This window comes from Alosa sapidissima, chromosome 1, assembly GCF_018492685.1.
Source record: "Alosa sapidissima isolate fAloSap1 chromosome 1, fAloSap1.pri, whole genome shotgun sequence".
In the NCBI taxonomy this organism is placed as follows: Eukaryota; Metazoa; Chordata; class Actinopteri; order Clupeiformes; family Clupeidae; genus Alosa; species Alosa sapidissima.
The window spans coordinates 48,776,646-48,801,541 of NC_055957.1; the positions used below are offsets into that span (position 1 = coordinate 48,776,646).

Genomic DNA, 24,896 nt, shown 5'->3' on the forward strand with positions numbered 1-24,896 from the left:
GCATGACTCGGTGTTGTAGCAGAAGTCAGATGTGTACAGGGTGAACAGGACTGGAGAGAGCACAGTTCCCTGTGGAGCTCCGGTGCTGCTGATCACAGTGTCAGAGAGACAGTTCTTCAGTCTGACTAACTGTGGTCGCCCGGTCAGGTAATCTGTAATCCAGGTTACCAGGTGAGAGTCCACACCCATCTGCAAGAGCTTGTCTCCCAGTCTGAGGGGTTGGATGGTGTTAAAAGCACTTGAGAAATCAATGAACATGATTCTCACAGCACTTGCGCCCCTTGTCCAGGTGAGAATGTGTCCTGTGTAGAAGATAAGTGATGGCATCGTCCACACCCACTTTCTTCTGGTATGCAAACTGTAACGGGTCTAGTGCATGGCGTACCTGGGGTCTGAGGATACCTAAGACCAGTCGCTCCATTGTCTTCATCACATGTGATGTTAGAGCGACAGGCCTGTAGTCATTAAGCTTACTTGGGTGTGGCTTCTTAGGGACGGGGGTGAGACATGATGTCTTCCACAGTGTTGGAACTTGTCCGAGACGTAGACTCCAGTTGAAGATGTGCTTCAGTGGCTCCCCTAGTTCAGCAGCACAGGCCTTGAGCAGCCTTGGACACAATCTGTCAGGCCCGGCTGCCTTCATAGGACGAAGTTTCCTCAGTTGATCTCCTGATCTGCCGTGATGATGGGGGGGGGGGGGGGGGGGGGTGCATCTGGGGTCTGTGTGTCTGACGGCTGTTGACTGAAGTCGTTGTCACCTCATTGTTTGTGGTCGCCAAATGATTGTCCCAAATGAATGTGGGAGGGGTGCAATATCCAGTGATGGTGGGGTTGCGATAGCCTGTGATGGTGGGGGTGAGTCTTGCACTGGTAGTGAGGGGGTGTGGGGGCTGGGGGATGACCACCTCCTTGATGTCCCTGTCAAGGCTGCCATGGTCATGGACACCTCAACAGGCACAGGCAAGGAGGAGGTGTCCACGACCATGGCATGGAATGAGCGGGTCCGTAACTATTTAGTGTTATTCAGTTCAACTGTTGTGTTGCCTGGTCTCACCCACTTCAGATGTGTTTCAGTCAGATGACAGAGATTGTTCAAGTCTAGCCAGTCTGACCTCACACAGAATACCGCCGCTTTAATGTCATGTTTGTCATTGGCCTTCAACTTGTAAAGCAAGCCACTGTGCATCATTCTTCTTAGCGGTCGGAACTTTCCGCCTTTGGAGATGTTGGATGAGTGATGCACGAGCCATCTGTCTCACCGTTGAATTACTGTTGTTAAGCATGTTGAGTAGGTGGCTGGTTCTAGTGGCAGTGTATATCCACCCGATATTTGGGACACCCAGACCTCTAGCCTTCCTAGACTGAAAGATATGTCCCGGGTTGAGTGCATGTTCAGCCCACTTCCTTACCAGTCTCACTGTTTTATTATTTAGTTCAATCAGTCTGCAAACAAGTGCTGACACACTCTCTCACACACACACACACACACACACACACACACACACACACACACACACAAATAAATACTAAGATCTTTCTAAGTCTAAATTAAACAGAAATTGTAGCCTTTTCATTCCATGCTACATAAGGCTAAGGCATATGGCTTCAATCCAAAATGTTATCTCCATGATACAGCGGAGAGTCCATTAGCACCAACTCACCAGCAGCGAATATTGCCTGCCTCTGGGCCTAAATCCTGTTTTCACTGCTGACACACCAACGCATACGAGCTGTTTCTGGACATACAGTATACATCAGATTTAGCAAGTCGACATCTGCGGAATATCTGCAGGGTATAGGCACACACACGCACTGGACTTCTAAGGCAGATCAGAGGCTGGAGAGGCTTAGGCTGTCTAAATACTGTTAACAGCATCACTTGTAAAAGAACAAACAAACATACAAACAAAAAAATGAATGGTTATGACTGCACTCATAAAGCACTTGGGTATCATTGTATAAGTCATTTTATGCCATCATTGCCTTGTTACATTGGACTTGTTACACACACAGCATTTAAAAGGCATTATGAATACTTTATAGGCCTAAATGTGTCTTTAATGCCTTATAACTATTGACTGAACTACCTCAATGTTTAATTGTCATTAAATATTTCACAATACAAGATGTTATGATCCCATCAGAGTTGCTTTTGTTTGTGTTTTTCACAAAATATATTTGATTCTATTATTCTCGACAACACAGCTTATTTCTGAGATGTGCAAAAAAACGTACTTACTTATTTATCCCCACACATATTTCCCTCTGGCCATTGTTTTTCAATGAGAGGCTCTAAGAATGCTCAACTGAAAACCCAATGAGGATTAATTAAACAAATAGCCTGAATCTGAAATACATTAATTTCTCTCAAGTAACCTTTACTAATATAATTTACATTTAGCTTTTGTTTACCCCATATACATTGTCTAATGCATTCCCAAACTTTTCCCCCGCGTACCACCACCTCATCCTGACTTGGCTCGCGTACCCCCACCATCATAAAAACTTAACACATTCTATTGACGCACTCCAGGCATCATGCTTAGGCTAATTAGCCGCCCTACATGATAACAAATAACAAAATCAAAATGTGCAACTGGTCTATGAGCTCTCGCACTAAAAAACAGTGTGGAGAACAACATTATGAAACACAAAGAACAAAGAGAACATAGATAGATAGATAGATAGATAGATAGATAGATAGATAGATACTTTATTGATCCCCAGGGAAAAACATAGGCTTAAAGGAACCGTATGTAAGAAAAATATTTCAATTAATCATAAAATGGCCCTGATATGTCACTAGACATTAAGAAATCATGTTAATTTCAAATACTTATATCACTGACAACAGTAGTCCGGCCAGGATATTGTCATTTAAAAAGTGAAGTTGCAGCCCTCAACTGATGTTGATGTTGTGTTTTGTCATGTCATGTTGTGTTTTGGCCTGATGCGCCACCCTCCACCTATCTACTAATCACGAAGTCAGTAGTGTTTCGCCATCAGGGTTGGCAACCTCGAGTCAGGGGGAGGGGGAGGGGATACATCGCTCTTCAGTATTTTGAAAGTGATTGCAGTACCAGTTTTGGCCACAATCTTACATATGGTTCCTTTAAGATAAAAAAAAAATCATTTTTAACACCTTTCCGACATTGCCCTTTTCAACTTTCGTACCCCTAGTGGATGCTCGTGTAGGCTACCTAGGAATCCCTGGTCAATGGATCTAACTAATACAACAACTCTGTGGACATATTGTAAACACGCCAGTTTCATGTTTTCTATACACCGTAGAGAAAAAAGGCTGTTTACTGATACCGCCTGAACACTTCCAACACTGGAGCAACAGATGCAAAAGGACTTTCATTTTAATCTGAGGTTAGGGTTGGCCCTGCAAGACCATCCTTAATTGATGATATGTTTATGTGCTGTACATTTCCTCATGTGTGTGCAGGAAGGGAGCTCAGCTCTTGTCCCCAGAGCTTCTCAAGGCATGTCTGTCTTTACAGTATTCCCATGGCTGATGATCTTGATCTATCGGTGCAAAAAGCTCAGATCTTAAAAATAGTAAAAATTCAAGTTCACATATTCAATTCCTTTCTGTTAGATTATGTTAAGAGGAAAATATTTCCTTCATGTTTGAATGAATCTAAACAGTAGGCCTAAGAAATGAATATCCTGCCCGAGAGCCTGAGATTCATATAAAGCAGCCTCTGTGACCTTCAAATAAATCGGGTCACGTTAATCTCCAAAAATGTAATGTTATCATTACAGCAAAAAGAATGGTCTGAACCCAAGGCCAGGAAGCAAGCGATGCAGTGTCCATTATAGCATGGGAATACTATGTGACTTTTTTCTAACTTGCTAAATGAAAGTGAAATGATATGAAATGAAACTAAATAAATTAAATGAAATGATATTTTGACATATTCCAGGGATTACAAAGACAACAAAGTTGACTTAATGAATGGATAATGTAAAATGCAAAATGCAATAAGTAGGCCTAAGGGATAATGTATAGAACGCTGGTCATTATTGGGAAAACTAGATGTACCGCATAGCGGTACAAAATATGACCACCGCTCAGTCCTGTACATCTGTTCCGCAAAAATAAAACACACTAATCAATTTGTCTCCATTTTTTACTCCATCTGTGCCTGTGTGTGTGTATGCTTGTTTGTCATGCCTGTGTGTGTATATGCTTGTTTGGCATGCCTGCGTGTGTGTGTGCTTGTTTGGCATGCCTGTGTATGTGTGTGTGTGGGGCTGGAAGGGATAGAATAGGGATAGAACATGTAAAACAACACCGCAGAGGAGGAGACATACAGTAGACAACCTGCTTCTAAAAAGAGAGGCCTTCTGGATCCACCACTTGGAAACTTTGGCCCCAAGGGGGCTCAATGAAGATTTGGACATTAGACTCTTCCTCTAATATGGACTGTGACCAACATTTGCATTGATTACTGAATTTTACATGATGAACTCTATTTATTGTAGATGATTGTATCTTCAGACAACTGCTTGTGTTATTGTACAAAGTTTAAGGTTCTATCTAATGTTTTTATTTGGCTTTAGTCACGCCGCAAGCTTGCATGCTGTACCTGCAAGGGTTAATGAATCACTGAGCTGACTCCACCCCTCTAGACAGGTGATTTAGATCATGTACCAAGCCTGTGTTTGCAAGTGAATCTGAGAAAGACCGCAAGGTCGAAACGTCATGTGCCAAATGAAAAAATAAACTCAACAAAAGAATACCAAGGAGTGTGCAAACTTTTTTCCTAAAAAACTTGACCTTTTTTTTTGTTCAGCACCTGGGATGTGCACAAAGTCTCCTTGGAAGCTGCACAGAAAGTAGCCTACTGGCGCTGCAAAGGTGAATAGATTGTAGAATAGCCAAAAAAGTTGTAGCATTGTTATAAAACCTTTAAAATCTCTAAACAATCACAAGTAGGGCAGTTCATCACAGTTCATCCATTGCAACTGGATTGATGAAAGGTCACTTACACCTGTAGGCTACATTGTATTTGGGAAAAGCAGAAGGTATCTAACCTGACCCTAGCCAGATGCATTTCTTCACTCACAGCTTCACTCACATCCATCTGAGACCTCTTCCATTGAGAGTGATTTCTGCAACCGACTTTATGGTTCAGCCAATCAGGACGCAGGGCGGAAGTTTCATAGATGTGACATAGCGTAGAAGAGAATGTGACACTGTTATTAGCGTCACGGGTTGGCTTCGATGTGAGTGGTTGAAGTAGCACGTCAATAGATGACGGACAAGTGGCTTATTCAATCATATGCAAGCATTTTTTGATTAGGCCCAGCCTTCTGAAGCAACACTTCAATGGATCGGTTCCAGATGGATGAGTGGAGCTAGGCGGAGCGAAATTCATCTGGCTAGGGTCAGGTTAGAAGGTATCAGCATAATGTTATATTTTTATTATCCATTCGCTGTTCGTTGCCATGTCAATATCAAACAAAATCACCGATTTCCCTCCATTTCAGTCAACGACAACACTTGTCTTTAATTGTTATTGTTGATGTGTGCGCCGGCTGTAGGCTACTGTAGATAAGGAAAATGTCAAAAAGGAAACGTCAACGACCACAGCTTGCGAGTGCTGAAATGGGAAAGTTTCCATCCGAAGACTGAATTACTGAATACTGACACTAATTAGTATTGCTAATGCTGTGTTAACCCTATTCCACTTGCATGTGAGAAATCTTTCTCACATATGAAAAATATAGACAAACCTGCGCTCACGTTTAAGGGCAATTCCGCGCAAAACTGTCACATCCACAACGCCAACACAATGCCATAGGCTATTTAGTTGGCATTATGGATATATGACAGTTTTGCGTGTAGTTGCCCTTAAATGATGACGGCCTCAATTCTTGCATGAAACTTCACCTCACTGAATATGAGCCAGCCAGACTCCAAGGCCATCACCAAATCTAATCTCTGGTGGGCTTAGTGTTCAATTTTTTGCCAATGACATGTCAATGAAAATTGAGTGTTGTTTTGTAAACTATGATGTTACTTTGCATACCAAAGGACACTGGGAAAATAGGGGGTGGTGTTTAGCCTACATGGGAAGCCTAATTGGGCCTATACTTCTGTCATTCCACTTTACATTTCAAGTTACTTGCACATTACTTTTAAAATTAGTAGAAAATGTATTTAAAAATCCTCTGTTGAATGAAAGTAACTGTAGGCCTACGTTAAATATCCAAACTTTTTCTTGTAACCGTCTTTATGTGGCTCTTCTGAGATAAAAAAAAATGGTAAAAGTGTCTCTCCAGGCAAAAAAGGTTGCCGACCCCTGGCCTAGCCTAATGCTCGCTTGAGTTGGTGAACATCGCAAAATCTACACTACACTCATCACAGAGCATCCACGTCCTGCGCCGATGTCTGTGAGGCACTGTGAAATGTCTGCATGCATCGTAGGCTATGCTTTGGCAATAGGTCACAGATTATGACCCTAGGTCATAGCCTTTATGCCTCGAGATGCCATATCATTCAGATGGCCACGATAGGACCCCCACCCCATCCCCCATCAAAGAATTAGCGAGATTAGCTAAATCAGTAAATCAGTAGTCTTTACTACACATTAGTATTCCATTTTGAAAAAGCTATTTAGCCTACTTTTGCTATTACCGTATTATTTATTGTGTATTTGCATTTTCTCAGAACACTTGAGCAACCTCTGCACTGATACCAAGAGCTTTTTTTCTGGTTGTTTTTAAGAAAATGCCTTATAGAAATTGCGTTTGACTGCCATTTTATTTGCATTTATGTGGATGACCTAAATCATATAGGCCTATAAATGCATGGGAATGTTGGAAAATAAATTAATATTTCCTCTTACATTTTGTTCAAGCTGATAACATATCAAAAAAGGCATTTTGTTTTAGGAAGTGTGTGTGTATGGTGGGGAGGGTGAAATTAGGCCTACCTGTGAATGTCACCTGTTAAGATGAGCCTGTGAACAGTATCTTTGCATCAACAAAAAGGGGCATATATTTTTAAATGTCAATTTAGTTGACCATAGGGTAGAGTGGGGCGAAACGCCCCTTAAAGTAAAATGTTCTTGTTAATATTTCTATGCACTGTTGACAATGGTGATGTTCAAGTACCCACCATAAAATGGATGCATGCTCTGTACTTCAAGAAAACAAAAGAAAAATGGATTTTTAGGCAAGTGTTCTAATTTTCAGCAGTCACACAAAGTTGGCTATTGTCAATTATTGATCAAATATAGTAGGTTGTTTATTGATTAGATTAGATTGAGTAGATTGATTTAATTTATTGATTATATTGTATTGCTCCACAATAGATTTTGTTTACTTTAGTTGTTTACTTTTGGTTTTGCTATTAATGCATGAGGGGCATTGCTTTGACAGGGTGGGGGCATTTTACCCCACCCTTGGGGGGCGTTTTACCCCAGCGCAGGGGCAAAACGCTCCTTTTGCACAATTTTGTTTTGTTGTTAAAATACGAATTAACTATTAACTCTGGACAATTTTCATATTTGGTTTATAATTCATGACATTGTCACAGGATAGCAATTCTTCACATATTTAGCTTTTTGTTTCAGAGTAATATCACATATTCCTTAAAGGGGGGGGTTAAGGAGCAGATGCAAGTGTTTGTGGTTGATGGATACCTGATACTTCAATCACCTCAGTTGATAAAAATGGTTTGTCACAATGGGTAAGGTAATGTTTTTCAACTCCTCTCACATTTATTCAAATTGACAGTGTGAGAACATGCCTGAACTTGGTAGGAAAATAACTGGATCAGAAGTGAAAAGTTTTGTGCAGATTTTTGATAATACACCATTAATTTGGCCATGAAGATACTGGATGATCCATCCCAACCCCTCTTCCCTGAGTACTCTCCAGTACCCTCAGGACTCCATTAAAGAATGCCACAATGCAAAAACAAACAGGGCTATGACATGTTTTGTGCCAGGGAGCATTCAGTTGCTAAACAGGTTGGATTCAGACAGGTTGACACCATCCTAAAGTATGCACTTTGTTTACATATATATGGTATGTTTTTTAGATTAATTTGTATCATTGTGTGAGTCTGCATTGTCATGCTATATGTAATTTATAGCTCCTAAATGCAAAACAAATTCCCTTTGGAGCATTAAAGGATTCATTCATTCATTCATTCGTTCGTTCATTCGTTCATTCATTCATTCATTCATTCATTCATTCATTCATTCATTCATTCATTCATTCGTTCGTTCATTCGTTCATTCATTCATTCATTCATTCATTCATTCATTCATTCATTCATTCATTCATTCGTTCGTTCATTCATTCATTCATTCATTCATTCATTCGTTCGTTCGTTCATTCGTTCATTCATTCATTCATTCATTCATTCATTCATTCATTCATTCATTCATTCATTCATTCATTCGTTCATTCGTTCGTTCGTTCGTTCATTCGTTCATTCGTTCGTTCGTTCGTTCGTTCGTTCGATCGATCGATCCAGTGTCCCTCAGTGTCCAGAGGGCAAAATGGGGTGTTTACATGGTATATAGGCAGACTACATTTGTAGTTGTCATGTTTGGTCTGAACGCTACATACTGCAATACCAGTTGTCTGTGCATGGTACTGTATTAGTTAACAGATTTTGGATATAGGCAATTCTGCCTACTGTAATCCATCTGTTCTCAGATGCTTCTTGTTTACTGGTTTGAATGCACTCTGCTTTTTATTTATTTACATGTTCTTTCTTTCTTGTTTCATTTTCCTATGTTCTTTTTGCTTCAGATTGAAGTTATTCAAGCTATTCATTGCATTCAGTTCAGAGTGAAACAATTCAAAAAAGTGTGATGTTAATTCCTCAGGAGAGAAGGGTCATTATCTGTCTTCATTGTGTGGAACAATAGCAATCTTGTGTATGCCAGCTGTCAGGAGAAGAGAGCTTCTTCTGGTCTTTAGTTCTGCTCCAATTGCTTTACCTCTCCACACTCAGTCAATATCTAATCTTCATAGCTACGGAGGAGGTGAGACTACAGTGTGTGTAAGTATCCAGAGCTTGAATGATTCGTATTGATCGATGGCATGCATCCTCTTTTTAAATCAATTTACTGCTGGAAGCTACCGGGTATCATGCCAGGTGGACCAGAACGACCTAGTATTATTTGGACTCATGGAACACACTACAACTACCGGTACTCAGATACTCCATCCACTCCAGGAGTATAGCCCATAATGTACTAACTCAGATCTATAAGATACCTTCAGCACTTCATGTATTATGTTAAGTATTTGAATATGTGAAAAAATGTTTGGAGCCTTTAAGTGTGGTGATATGGGACACCAGCCATTTTGGACATTTTGTGGTGTAAAATAGAAGAGCTGCTAATTGACATCAGTCTTTGAATATCTCAACAACTTTAACAGAGTTATACATAACTGAAATGAAATGAAACATGACTGAGTGTCTGATGAATCTTTACATTCTAATAGAATTCAGGTGGTGGCTATAAGGCAATATTATGTTTAGATGTCAGCAAACAACTGTGTTTCAGAGTTACCGACATGTTATCAAACATGTAAGTATCTCTATCAATGTCCTAAAGTTGAGGCAAAATCATAGCTTGTGGCAATGCTAACAGTTCAGTTGGATGGAAGTAACTCATTAACAGTTATAAGGGTCTTAATTCACAACATTTCAAATTGTACCTCAGTTAACACTGACCGAAGTTCACTCTTGTTTTACAATTTCATTGTGTACATTGTTTATCAGTCCCCCGATGTTTAAGAGCTGTTGATCTCTGATCTTAGAAACATTAATGAATATCTTCTTGACTCTCTGTCTGAGGCAATCTCCAACACATTAGAGGAGAGCATCATTCAAACGTGAAGCACATCTTTTGTATCTTGCTAGTTTTCATGGCAGGTGGGTTGTTCTTGTGAAGAACATGAATTTAATGCAAATACGATGTTGAACCTGCATGTAAACTGTATCAACATTCTATTAACGGAGAGCGTCAGAGGTCCCTGAGGTGTGTGTGATCACTGGAAATAAGATGTCAGTGTCAGAAGGAAGGACTGAAATTTGTGCTTTTGGGTGCATCTTGTTAGGTGACAAATTACAAGTGTATGGTTATGCATACAATCTAGACACATGGTTGAATATTATTCAAGACTGTGTAACAGCACATCCTATCAATCATTCATTTGTGAATAGGACACACACACACACACACACACACACACACACACACACACACACACACCATATCAGTGTGATCAGCTCTGTGAAGCACTTTTCCACATTTTATGTTTTACAACTTAATCGCGTGTTCGGTCTGCCTGACAGACTAGAGCAGATTATTTGTTCCATGCAGCTGGGCACTCAGTATCAGTGACCATGGGGAGAGGAGCAGAATTTACATTACTTTTGTTGTGTTTAATAATTTCAGAAGTCCTCTGTAAGGTAAGAATGTATCATGTGTTATGGTTACAGTCCTATATAAATGCAATGGAAAAGGTTTAAATTGGGAAGTCTCAGTAATGTTGTTCTTGCATTTTTAAATTGTGTATAAATAAACATCTGTCTTTGCCCTTCTGTCATCAGCCTACATCATCAGTAATAGGTGAGAGCTCTTGTAGTATCTTGTATTACAACTATTTAAACAGACAAGCTGATTTTAACTGAAAACAATATTGCCCTGTTGTAAATATTTTTTTCAACGTTTCCCAGAGTTGGATGTGGATGGCGGAAAGGATATTTTCGAAATCAATGAAGGTAGGAACAAAATTCGCCTTGACATCGGTTATCTATTCACACACTCTTTGTGTCTGTATGTGTAATTTGTTGTATGTTGCACAGATGCAGGCTTAGATCTCCTGGAGGGAGACATTTGGATGGAGGAGGTAGGCAGTGTTGTGTGTTAACATTATAAATTACTAGTCAATGATGGAAAACAGTTTTACCATTTAGAACTGCCAACTTGAAATTGTCTTAGTCAGACTACACCTTTGTAAAGCTATCCCAATGCATTCAAACTAGTTGCTATCATATCCTGGTAGTGATAGTTAGTGTATCATTATCCATAAGACTGCACAAAGTTATGTACTGTGAGACATGTTCTTCATTTTGTTTATTTCATGCTATGGATGACCTGTAGATAGAGGAGAGGAACTCCATAATAGGAGACATATATAGATGGCCAAGGACTGTTCCCTATGTCTTTGAAGATGACCTGGGTGAGTGTGAATAGAAATGCTACATTTTGAAACACTTGCATGTATCATACTATAGAATGCCATACACAAGTGTGTTGCACCAGACTCCAGTAATAACAGGAGTTGAAGAGAGCACTCATGTTGCATGACATGAGAAAGATGTGTGCTGTATAAATTATTCTCCACAATGCCCGTACAATATCAGCAATTAACTGTGGACACTACACTATCAACTCTAAAGAGAACCGTGTAGCTGGCACGTGTGTGATACAACTTCAAAACAGTCACAGACATGGACTCAAAGGTCACCACCAGATTGTTCCCGAGATGGATTTTGCGGACTTCAGTCCCTTCCTGCATTTTAATGGCACTGGATGATTTCAGGTGTTCAGGTGTGCAACTGATCTTTCTCTTCAATAGAGATCAATGCCAAAGGTGTGATCCTGAAGGCCTTTGAACAGTACAGGTTGAAGACGTGCATTGACTTCCGACCGTGGTCAGGAGAGGATAACTACATCTCCGTTTTCAAAGGGAGCGGGTAAGCCAGTGGGCCTTTTGAAAAGTCTTTAAAACACTGAATAAGCAACTTCATTAGAAAAGAGAGACTTGAACAGAGGCCCTCAGTGAAAGAGTCCTCACTGAATAATTATGACCGCCACGCAGCAAAGCGACGGTCATAGGTTTTGTCAGATTTTTTTTTTCTTTTTTTCTTTTTCGCATGTCCAAATTTCCGTCAAAGATTCCCGGGACACTGTAATACCGGGGTACACGAAACTTGGTGGGCATGTAACCCCACATGGATAGCATGGAACCATCGTTTTTCGTTTTGATCTGTAGCCCCCCCACTGGACTGGACCCCCGAAAGGAGGGTAGGGCAGACACAGTTTTCTGTGAATATCTCGAGAACCGTAGGGTTTAGGAGGACCATTTTTTTTGTATGTTGATCTCAAAGGGCCATGTCAACTCATTCCATAACCACTCATTTAATGTATAGCGCCACCTAGTTAAACACAAAAAAGTAAAAATGAGGTGTTGTAATCGCAGGTATCTGTGACCTAACATAGTCAAAACTGCACGAAATTGGAAGTGTAGGATCATTATGAAACCCTCTAAATGCACGCCAAGTTTCGTGGAATTCCGTTCATGGGGGGCCACACAATAAATTAATTTATGTTACTATACACCAACTGGCCTGTAGGTGGCCGGAGACAGTTTTCTGTGAATATCTCGAGAACCGTAGGGCCTAGGAGGTCCACCTTTTTTTTGTATGTTAGTCTTAAGGGGGCATGTCAACCTATCCCATTACCACTTATTTCATGTATAGCGCCACCTAGTTAAAAATTAAAAAGCAAAACATTAGGTGTTTTCATTACAATATCTCTAGCTGACATGGTCAAAACTGCACGTAATTGAAAGTGTAGGATCATTATGACACCCTCCGAATGCATGCCAAGTTTCGTGGACTTTCGTTCATGGGGGGCCTTACAATAAAATAATTTATGTGTACATTTAGTGACCGTACACCAACAAGGATTCCCGGGACACTGAAAGACCGGGGTACACGAAACTTGGTGGGCATGTAACCCCATATGGATAGCATGGAACCATCGTTTTTCATTTTGATCTGTAGCCCCCCCGCTGGACTGGACCCCCCGAAAGGAGGGTAGGGCAGACACAGTTTTCTGTGATTATCTTGAGAACCGTAGGGCCTAGGATGACCAATTTTTTGCGTATGTTTGCCTCCAGGGGTCATGTAAACCCATTCCATATGCACACGCACACACATACATTCACAGTAATCCTACGCATGACACATACTCACACAGTAGACATATATACGCATGCATGCACATGCACACACACAGGCACATAAACAGGCAAACACACAATCACATGCACATGCACGCACACACACCCACCCACCCACACACACATAAACATAAACATGTACACGCACACATACACACAATTCAAGAATTTCTCAGAATTATGAACAGGCAAGATGGGGGTGGGGTTGTATAAAATGTATTTTACATGTGAAATCTATGAACTAATCATTTTTTGGTACTTGTTGTCTGCAGATACCAGTGAGAATTGAGTGTGCATAATGCAATATGCAATATTCAAGTGAGACTTGAATTTCCCCTGGGGATCAATAAAGTATCTATCTATCTATCTATCTATCTATCTATCTAGACAGTTAGAATCATATATGCCTTTCAGCGTGACTTATTTTTGTGGAAAACATGTGCTGGACTGGGTGGCGGTCATATTTTGTACCGCTCTGCGGTACATCTAGTTGGAAGAGAAATTAGGAGGACTGAAAGATTCAGTTTACCATATGATAGCATGCATATCACACAGCAATAATTCGGACAAAAAGCCATGAGCATAGAGGTTACATGACAGAATGGAATGTCACTGAGAACCACTCTGGATGACCACGTCCCTCTCTCTCTCTCCACAGATGTTTCTCCTCGGTGGGGAACCGTCGTGTAGGGAAGCAGAGACTGTCCATTGGGAGTGGCTGCGACCGCATTGCCACCATCGAGCACGAGTTCCTCCACGCTCTGGGCTTCTGGCATGAGCAGTCCCGCCCTGACCGCGACGACTATGTCACCATCATGTGGGATCGCATCTCAGAGGGTAAGATTAAGGGTACCCCAATGTGTCAAACCACTAGTCCTCCAGAGACCTTGTGCAAGACACATGCCCAATCAGATGTGTCAGGTGTTGTGGTGAAGTGTTGACCATGAAGTGTTGACCATGAACAATCTAGGGGCAGATTAGAAAAAGATCAGGGTTGAACTGGAATCTATGGAGCTGCAGGAGTGAGACCTGCGTACATTAGAGTGCTTATGTAAGAGTGGACATTATCAATATGTCCCCAGGGATACGTACATTGATATAGTTTATTGTATATTTCCATATTGTTTACCATAAGATTCCAACAAAGAAGTTTTACATGTCTTGTAATGCTGCTTTGCAGGACGGGAGCACAATTTCAACACGTACAATGACACCACCTCCAGTGCTCTTAATGTGCCCTACGATTACGGCTCCATGATGCACTACAGCAAGAACTCCTTCCAGAACGGCACTGAACCAACCATTGTTACCAAGATCCCTGCCTTCAGCGACGTCATAGGCCAGCGCATGGAGTTCAGCGACAATGACCTTCTCAAGCTAAGGACACTTTACAATTGCTGTAGGGATCATTTGAAAATAACGACATCATCAAAAACATTGACAGTCACTAATGCACCAATGATAACTAATTAAAGTTAATATTTAATAATTATAGACAATGTGGAATTGTGTAATTACTGCTAGATATGAGCAAAGATTGTAGATTAATGTATAAGCTCCATTACAACCTATAATGTATGTTTCTGTTTGATATTTGATTTTTTTAGGCATGAAAAATAGGACAGAGTGTTTGCTCAAATATCTAAGAAATAATGCAATAATGCATTGTAAGGCTGTTGGATGCAGGCCGAGAAAACACTATCACATGTCAAACCCATACACAGCCAGTGATGAGGCTGTGGTAAATGTCAGGGTTAGGCAGTTGAAGGTCTAGGATTTATGGTTGTCCAAAGTCTCTCTCTCTCTCTCTGTGTGTGTGTTTGTGTGTGTGTGTGTGTGTGTGTGTGTGTGTGTGTGTGTGTACAAAAGCTAACAATACTTTTAACTTTTAACAAGCTCGCTCCTCCACATTCCTTGACACTTGTGACTTTGAGCGTGAGAATATCTGCGGCATGATCCAGGGCCCAGGTGACCAGGCCGACTGGACCCGCCTCACCACAGCCACCGGTGGACCGGCCACTGACTACACCAACATGGGACAGTGTGAAGGTAAGCTGAGGAGCACAGCTGGTGTGTGCAACAAACCATAAACCAGTATGAACACTTTGGACACTTTTCATAGTACACAGTTTTATGGTGGTGTTGTACCTCATGTTAAGCAGTGCTGACTGCCTCAACATAAGAGTTCACTGAAAAATAACCGGCAGGCAGCTGTAGGTGGAAAACAATTAGTGATACAAAAAACCTCCCTTTCCTTCAATTGCATAAAATTTGACCGAACTCTCTTTTGTGCTCAGACAAAGGATACTTCATGTACTTCAGCACTGCGTCGGGAAAGCAGGGTGACAACGCCTTTCTGGAGAGTCGACTGCTCTACCCAAAGAGAGGTTTCCAGTGTCTCCAGTTCTTCCTCTACAACAGTGGACATGCCACTGACGAGCTAAGCATCTGGGTGCGGGAGTACGACACATCAAACCCCAATGGAAATTTGCGTCTGATTGAGAAAGTTGCTGGTGAGATAACTATGTAGTACTTCTAGCTACAGCAGAGCATTCCTGTGTTGTTCATGGAACTGCTTCCTAGTGCTACAACTGCAATAGAATTGTCACACTTGGAGATGTGAAATATAAAACACATAACTCTGTCCCCTTGGGTTTGGATACAAAGGAGGTGGTTAAGTTGATGATTCATTCTTTGATGCTTCATCTTTTCAGTTTGACTCATTCCTATATTTGCCTGGGACTTCACCTAGTGGGATGAGGGCATTACTGCTACACTGAAATTCACACACCTTGTATTAGTTAGCGTACCGAAATGATTGACCAAAGCACACACTCCTTTCTTAGATATGTACTAAGTCTGTGCACCGAACATTAATATTAAGTACTACTAATACTATGACTACTAACTGAGATGTATCAGTGACTGCAACAGTGGTGTTGTCTGTTTTGTGAAAAGGGCCTCCTGACACGATATGGCAGGTCCATCATGTGAATTTGGACGTCACTAAAAAGTTTCGAGTGGTCTTCGCGGGCACCAAAGGCACTGGCCCGTCCACTGGAGGCCTCTCCTTGGACGACGTCAACCTCTCGGAGACCAAGTGCCCCGATCATGTGTGGCGCATCAAGGATTTCGACAAGGTCATGACGGACACCCCGCATGGCTCTGCCATCTACAGCCCCCGCTTCACCTCCAAAGAGGGCTACACCTTCCAGATGGGTCTTTACCCCAATGGCAAGGAGGGCTATCCAGGGGAGCTAGGGGCCTACGCCCACCTGGTATCTGGAGACGGCGCCACAGACGCTAACCTAAAGTGGCCCTGCCCCTGGAAACAGATGACCATGATGCTGATGGACCAGAATGCCGACATTCGACAACGCATGTCCAACCAGAGGAGTGTCACTGCTGATCCCAACGCCACTCTCGCAGGTGAGGCCAGGGACTGTGTTGGGTGGTAGTACAGACATCCTCATAACCACTCTGAAACCTTTCTGCCAGGCCTCATACAAACGAGTGCTGAGGCATGCTGTTTGTGTGTATTGTGCGGGCCCTGATGGAATTGAAGCTCTAAGATTTTACTTTGGTGCCCCAAGCCCCAACAAAAAATACTCTTAACTTATGTCAATTTCAAATTATTTATAACAGTTGACCAAAGTGCTGTATACTGTAAGTATTTAGTGGCAAGTTATATAAAAAAGATTCAGAGTGAAACTATTCCTAGATCAGTTTTCAAGAACGATAGTCTGATTATCACATTTCTTGCTACATCTCAGACTCGGGTATGTTCGTCTGGGATAACCCTTGGAAAGTGGGGACCCCGGTGGCAGATCCAGACGGGACCAAGTACTACCGAGGACCAGGATCAGGGACCCCTGTGTACCTGACCCAGGCCAGGGCTCGCAGCCGAGACTTCATCAAAGGAGGGGACGCCATCTTCCTCCTCACCATGGAGGGTTAGTGACCAGTCACTCACACATCCTCACGCATTATATGGAGGTCAAGAATGTGTGATGTGTCTTGATATCAGCTGTGGTAGTTCACACTGTCATTGATGTCTGTGATAACAAGGGGATCTAGAAACATCCCACTGTCACTCTCCTACTTGGTAATGTTTGAACACAACCAGCAATGCAGACGGGTGGTCTTTCACTGTCTGGGTCGATTCACAGTCTCTGGGAGGTTCCTTGTAGTTGGGATTCCCTTGCACTCACAGCATAAACAGTTAAGAGGATCATAGATAGGCCATCTTTTTCAGCAGGGCTGTTGGGCAATCATATGGCTATTTGATTGGTAAATTGGGGCAAGGTGGTGACTGTAAAGTAAGTTCTCCAGATTAAAAAAAACAAACAAAGAAAAATGGCCAATATCAATGAGAAAGTGCTGGAACAACATTGCTCACTGTGTGAACATAAAGTTCCCCTCTGTTAGTATCTTTACGTTTATCTTTACTGATCTTGCTCTCTCTCTCTCTCTCTCTCCCCTCTGTGTGAACATATTGATCATAAAGTTCCCCTCTGTTAGTATCTTTACTGATCTTGCTCTCTCTCTCTCTCTCTCACTCTCTCTCTCTCTCCTCTGTGTGAACATATTGATCATAAAGTTCCCCTCTGTTAGTATCTTTACTGATCTTGCGCTCTCTCCCTCCTCTAGATGTGGCTCACCTGGTACCTTTAGAACCATATGTCGACCCTTGTGAACGACTCACGTGTGAGAATGAAGGTGTCTGTGTGGTCGAGGAGGCTAAGACACCTGCTTGCAGGTATGCCATCATATGTCATAAAATACCATAATACATAAACAAACTACATGTTATATCTCTTACTACTGCTGTTTGGATAGATTCATTCTGAGTGTCTCGATGGCCACAAACTTACTCATTTGTTGAGTAACACACTGTTCGAGAAAGTGAAAAGGTTTAGAGTGTAGCAATTTTCTACATTAGATAAGCATGATTGTGATTAGATTAGATCTCCTCCCTCTTCCACTTAGTGCAACGCTAGTGACATGTCTGTCTTCTGCCAGGTGTGCCTCCAGTGGTGACTGGTGGTACTACGGAGACAGGTGTCAGTTCAGGGGCACGAGCCAGGACGAGACGCTGACGGCCGTGTACGCCGGGGTGGGCGTCCTGGTCGGCATGCTGATCGTGACGGCCGTGAGCGTGGTGTGTGTCAAGAAGAGGTACCAGAAGAAGCTGAGGGCGAGTAATCGTACGGAAATCATGAAGATTGATCGATTGTAACCTCACAGACCACCACTGAGATCTCGACTCTGCTCCATGCAGCAGTCTTGGGGTAGTTCAGTATTATTTATGACTCACCAACGGGCATCTCTTCAGCGTACAGACATTAAACGATTTCAGCCGCTTCAATGTTATCCGTTTGCAGCACTTCAATTGTTCCGCCAGGATCTATGGCTGTCCTTGAGAATACATACTATTTTTAAACAATTTGTTTCTACATGTATTTGACTGAATCGTCCTGGAATCACATTGTGCATTACTTGGCTATATCCATCATCCATAATAAAAGCAATAATTGTAAATATTTTTTAATATAATTTATCAACCTTAAATATAATAATTACAATTATGTCTTTTATCAACTATAACAATCATCGTTTTAAAATAATTTCTTATCTTATCCATCATGGGACCTCACTGTAATCTAACATAATCCTCAGAATATCATGTCTATTATATTCAGTGTCTTTGCTCTGGAGAAATCCATAGCAAATGGGATGTGTTAAGGAAGTGCTTTAGTCTGAGGCACTTTCGCCCCCTGCTGGATGCTACCTGCATTGACTGTGCTGGAGCTGATAAACCCGAGGCTTCAAGACTTGACTGTCTTTTGTTGATCATTCCTGGAACATGGTGTCTGAATCTATGCCTCTAGATCAGCGGTTCTCAAAGTGGAGTCCACGACCCATAGCCAAGGGGTCTGCAAAATAAATTGCTTTAAGATGATAAAGTTGTGGTTTAAAATGGTTTCAACAATTCCTATCTACAGACAACACCACTTTTCACCCATAAAACAAGCAAGTTGTATCTCCCACACAACATTAGCATTTGACTTGAAACACTTCACATTTAGGTCATGGAGAACCATTCCTACTGCTGCTTAGGCTGCCTTATTTGCTAGCTGATGAATGTTGTGTAGAAATGTTTAAGTCAGTCCACATCTTCAAGTGATCCAAAATTGCCAAAGACCAAGTGACACACCTGCCAGAAAACATGGGATAATGGACCTGGCCACAACTTCAGAGAATACAAATGGCATGCTTAATTGCTACGGTTATGAGGGGGTCCTCTGAACATTTTCTCCCCCAAAAGGGGTCCTTGGAACTAAAAAAAGAGAACCCCTGATCTAGATCAGTGCAAGAATCTAAAAAGATGTTTCAGTCTTACTACTGCCACGCTGATGAGCAGCCAAGGACAATAATGTTAGTGTGGGGGTTCACATTCTCTCCCATCTGGCTGGTTTAGAGGAATACAGTAGATGTGCAGCATGGCCTCTGAGGCTGCAGTCAGACATACTCAAGAGATTATATTGGTTAGGGACAAAAAGAAACAATCAGAGTAGCATCTCTCTTATCATCATAAATTTAGAATTTATTGTAACAAATACAGGAACGTTTTCTGTGTGGTATGCTTGAGTACAATTTCTTATAGATAAACTGGTTTGCAGTACTGAACTTGACACAGTCATGCTGGTGACAAGAGGTTTAGGAGATGAAACTGCTTCTTGAAACTGTATTTGTGTGAATGTGTGTGTTTGTGTGTGTGTGTGTAAAAGGTCCGTTGTAGGGACACAACTGAACCAGATGTCTAAATGCCATTTGGCAGTATATTTGTATACTGTGCATGAATGTGTGTGTGTGTGTGTGTGCGCAGTGTCAGTGTGTCTGGTTTACGTGTGGCTGTGTGTGAGCCTGAACGCATACGAGAGGGTGAGGCTTGTCACGGACGCACACAGTTCCTTTAAAAAGCATCAGTATACAATGTCTTATTTACAATCATTGGAAAAAAATCACCATTTCTCTCAGAGAAGATTAGTAAGAAGTGACTAGGTCACCATAAAGAGTAAACAACTCCTAGGAGTTAGTCTTTCAAATTTCTACTAAATTTCTATGTTCTTTTTACAGGCCCAAAGCCAAAATTTACTGAAATACAGTATCATTTAAGTGCCCTATCTACAACAGGTAAGCGTGGTATTACAGACGTGTACCATACAAACACAAATTTATGCATCATAAAAAGATTCTGTAGATTTTTTTCTGTTGTTTTTTTTCTTTCTTTTTTTTGCTCTTAAAAGTCAGTCTGCTTTCCTCGACTTGAACGATATGGTTGGTAAAAAAAAGAACGAAATATAAAAAAATAAAAACGAAAATAAAAACGCAAGACGTCTGAATGCTGAGATGCTGAGACTAGTGTTGACTGAAAGAGAGATATCTGTGGGCCAGTGTGAAATAGGTGGTGACAGTCTTGTGACGTGATCAGTAGTGAACTGCTCTATTCGTTTTAAAGGGTGAGGCACAGCAGTGTGCAGGTCACTCTGGGACTTGTAGTCTTTTAAAGGGATATTATCTTCGCTCGCCATATACTCTCCTCTTCACCTCACAGGAGGTGGACTCCTGCCTCTGATTGGCTGCTCAGGTGCGAGGTTCTCCAGTGGTGTGGTCTTTCTGCAAACTCAAAGAGTGCAGAGGGTTGCAGTATTTTTGCTGCTCTAGGGTGTGCGTGTGTGCATGTGTGTGTGTATTTCCTCTCTGGAATGTTTAGTTGTGCACAATATATATTTAATTAATATATAGCTTTTAAAGTGGTGCTGAAAGCAAATTGATTGATAGATATTTTTGATTGAGTGAGTTAAATTTTTCATGTGGTGTGTTTGTGTGTTTGAGTCAGCAGTCTGAGGCGTGCACATGAATGCAAGGGGGGGAAAAAAGTGCTCAGTATGCGCATATGTGTGTTGTGTGTTGTGTGTGTGTGTGTGTGTGTGTGTGCGCGCGCAATAGCAGTAGGTAAGAGTTCATCAGTGTGTGCATTTCACCTCTCACCATGGTGTTAGCATGTGTTTAACACAGCTCCCCATGCTGTGTCTGTGTGCTTGTGAGAGTGTGTTGTATAGCTCAGGGCAGTGTGCATGTACGTGTGTGTGTGTGTGTGTGTGTGTGTGTGTGTGTGTGTGTGTGAGTCAGAGCGGCGTATCGTAGTAGTCGCTGGGCTGCTCGTTGCCGTTGCTGCTGCCACCTCCACCCGCTGGCCTCTGCTGCTCCTGCTGGTGCTGCTTCATGATCTCCTTGACCTCCTCCTCCAGCTCTGGCGGGATGATGAACTGGTCGTCGGGGTCCGGTTGCGCCGGCGCGGTGAAGTAGCCGCCCGGCTTGCGGCACGGCGCCTCGGCCGCCACCTCGATCAGGTTGTGGCTGCGCTCCTGCGGCGCCACCGAGCCGTTGCCGCGCGCGCGCCGGCCCAGCGTCCTCACCTGCTCCGCTCCTCCGCCCTGCTCTCTCTCCATCGCCACGGCTGCGGCCGCTGCCTGGACGCTTTCCCGCTCCCTCTCTGTGCCGCTCTCCACCTCGCCCTGCGCAGTGATGTCCGACGCCTCGTCCAGCGCCTCCGGGATGGACTGCGGAAAAGCGGTGGAGGAGGAGACGGATGCGGTCTCCGCGACGGCCGTCTCGTTGACGGCAGGCTGCATCTCGGGCGTCTCGGGGGGGCCTCCTCCGACGTCCGCGTCGACGGACACGCAGGCAGGAGCTGCTCCAGTGGCCTCCTCGATAGTGACCGGAGCATCGGCAGGCTCAGCATCAGCAGCGGTAACGGCAGCGGCGTCTTCAGTGGAGATGACCGAGGCGGCGGCGCTGAGAGGGCTGGCGTTGGAACAGTCGGTGGGGCTAGCGTGTCCCACCCCGCGGCAGTGCACGTCGGCCTCCACCTCCACGCGGCTGCCGTTGGAGAAGACGCCGGCGATGGGCTCCTCGTCCTCGCTGTCCAGCGCGTTGTCGGAGAGCGCGGCCCCCCCCGCCCCCGCCGCTGCTGCAGAAGGTGGTGCTGGACAGCTGCCGCTGGAAGGCGGCCGGCAGCAGGCAGGCGGCGTGGAGCGCACAGCAACCGCCGCCGTTGCGGGAGGACGCCAGGGGTGCCGGACCTCCGCTGCCCACTACACCTCCTCCGCCGTGCTGGTGCTGCAGGTGCGCCGGCAGGTGGGCATCAGCGGTCAGCAACAGTGGCGGCAGCGGCGGTTCATCCGACGAGGCGGTGGATCCCACCTCCGAGCTCATCTCCGACGTGCTGACCTCGCTGCTCAGCTCGCTGCCCGACGACGGCTGGCCGGGCATGCCGCCGTGGTGGTGGTGATGGTGCCCTGCGCCCATGCCCATCCCCATGCCCGGCGGGTACAGGCCCGGGCTCGGGGGCGGCTGAGGGTGGTGGTGGTGGTGCGTGTGCAGCTGGTGCTGCGGCTGACCCCCGACGGGGGCGGCGGCGTTGACCGCCGCGTGGTGGGGCAGCACGGCCGAGCAGCAGCAGCAGCAGCAGTCCTCGGTGACGCTCAGGCGCACCACCACGGCGCTCAGGCTGTCCGTGCAGCCGTAGCCCTGCGCCAGCGTGCACAGCTTCTTGGCGGCGGCCAGCGCGTCCGGCACCGTGCGCACCGCCTCCACCGCCTCGGCCGGCGACACGGCGTCCCACAGCCCGCGGCTGCCCAGCACGAAGAACTCGTCCTGCGGCGTCAGGGTCAGCGTGTGCACGTGCGGCCGCGGCAAGACTGACGGATACAGGAAGGAGTAGCCCATGATGCGCGTGCAGTCCGTCACGCCGTTCACCTTGTTGTCCTGCGGAAGAGAAAGAACAGGATGGGTCAATCTCTCACACCAAGGCTTTGAACCGGTTCACAGAACAAAAATGAAAACCAGAAACTTTTCATGTTTTGCTAGGAACAGAAACAGAAAACAGAAACTTTTTTTATGTTCCGGAACAGAATCGTTTATCTAAAATAATGGTAACCGGTTAATACCGTTATTTTTTTCGTTTCGTAAGATTTCTGTGCAATGACTTGGTGAGGTTCACTTCCCATCGTTTACTCATCAGGATTAATGTAATAGAGAAGCTTGCCACCAACAAGTAGCCTAATCAAGATGTATCCCAAGCTGTAGCCCATCTCTCAAGATCAATCATAAGAGGGAAATATTGTACCAAGTATTTCACAAATGTTTGGTTTTAAATATGAATTATATCTATTTAGATAGGCTACGAATTTCCAATGCTTTGTGGTAAAAATCTGCTGGGTCAAGCTAATGAAAATGGTTGCAAAAGTTGATAACCCGTTCGGGAACTTTATTTTTTTGTTCTAACCAGTTCAAGAACGTCAATTTTAGGGTTAGACCAAAAACCGGAAACGTTAAAATACTGTTTCTGTATTTGGAAAAAAATTCTGGTTCGAAACCCTGTCTCTCACACACACACACAGGAAAAGAAGCACGTATTTTCCCGCCATGTCCTCCACATTATGATCAGTGGTAGTGACAGCTCCAGGTCTCGGCTAGTCCCCCCACAGAGGTGCTATTGGCAGGACAATTGTGCACTGTGAGGTGATCCAATCCATGAGTCACTCTGTCAATAAAACTCTTCTTTCGTGTCTTTCATCTCCCCTTCCTCCATCTCTCTATCTTTCTCTCCCCTCCCTCCCTCTCTTTCTCTCTCTCTCCATCTTTCTCTCCCCTCCCTCTCTCTCCATGTCTTTCTCTCCCCTCTCTCTCTCTCTCTCTCTCTCTCTCCATCTGTCTCTCACCTCTCTCTCTCTCTCTCTCTCTATCTGTCTCTCACCTCTCTCTCTCTTTCCCCTCTCTCTCTCCATCTTTCTCTCCCCTCTCTCTCTCCATGTCTTTCTCTCCCCTCTGTCTCTCCCCTCTCCCTCTCTCCCTCTCTCCCTCTCTTTCTCTCTTTCTCTCTTTCTCTCCCTCTCTGTATCTGTGTCTTGTCTTCTTTGGCCTTTTCAACTCTCCCAACTGAGATTTGCCACTCTTAAACTGAAATCCTTCGATTCTGCCTGAATTGCACTTTTCTTCGTCCCCCTCACCCCCCTCATCTCTCCCTCTTTCAGATCTACACTATCCCTCCTTCTCTCCTTCCTTCCTCCCTCCCTCCCTCCCCTCTCAGGTCTCTCTCCGTACCTCGGTGATGATGGCCTTGTGCTGGCGGATGCGGTTGTACTCTTCGGGCAGGCTGATGTTGTGCTGCAGGGAGAGGGGCAGTGGTTTGCCGTCGCGGCACAGTATGGCCTGGCACTTGCCCACGTTGGCGGCGGTGAGCGTGAAGCAGCCGGCCGGGTCAGTGGGGTCGTGCCGGATGTGGCAGAGTGCCGCCGAACCGCCCAGCTTCTGGCCCGCCGTGCCCAGTTTCCTGTTAAGACACAGACACACACACACAGACACGCACACAAACATTCACACACACAAGGAGAAAGTTATTACTATCCTCAGCTGCTGAATGACAGGCACAGAGGGTGAAACAGCAATGAGAAGCAGCCTTTTGTTCTGGTCTTCCTCCTCCTCCAGCTGGGAGTCAAGGTGACCTTACCCACACACACACACACACACACACTCACACACACACACACCAAAGTATTCAGGCTGTCTGAGCGTATACAGACTCTACACTGTCTGGAATCCTTCCTTCTCTCATATGACTGGTGATTAGTGTGTTATAATCTAAATCTATATCTAAATGGTTGTCACAACAGCAATATAGTATTATGCATATGTTTACTGTTTATTATATTAGAATGTAAAAAATGTATGACTAAAAGAAATCCACAGTAGTTATGAATGATCCAAGTAATGTAATGAGCTAAATAATCCTAACAGCCCTATTGGTC

The 24,896-nt window shown here is 43.9% G+C and overlaps 2 protein-coding genes across 2 annotated transcripts in view; one reads left to right on the forward strand and one right to left on the reverse strand.

Annotated features, from left to right (window-relative positions):
* Positions 1-10,294: 10,294 nt before the first annotated feature.
* On the forward strand, positions 10,295-18,982 carry mep1bb (meprin A subunit beta b). Its single transcript, XM_042085197.1, has 14 exons — positions 10,295-10,459; positions 10,601-10,619; positions 10,727-10,771; positions 10,856-10,899; positions 11,154-11,232; positions 11,632-11,749; positions 13,679-13,857; positions 14,201-14,419; positions 14,917-15,069; positions 15,318-15,533; positions 15,979-16,449; positions 16,794-16,973; positions 17,671-17,779; positions 18,043-18,982. The coding sequence occupies exons 1-14, from the start codon at positions 10,394-10,396 to the stop codon at positions 18,257-18,259; spliced, it is 2,115 nt and encodes a 704-aa protein (XP_041941131.1). The 5' UTR covers positions 10,295-10,393; the 3' UTR covers positions 18,260-18,982.
* Positions 18,983-19,602: 620 nt separating this feature from the next.
* Positions 19,603-24,896, reverse strand: part of LOC121706973 (PH domain leucine-rich repeat-containing protein phosphatase 1-like) — a 54,619-nt gene continuing 49,325 nt past the window's right edge. The window contains 3 exon segments of the mRNA XM_042089191.1: positions 19,603-22,034; positions 22,036-22,854; positions 24,193-24,421. Coding sequence (XP_041945125.1) covers positions 21,213-22,034; positions 22,036-22,854; positions 24,193-24,421 — 1,870 coding nt within the window. The 3' untranslated portion in view covers positions 19,603-21,212.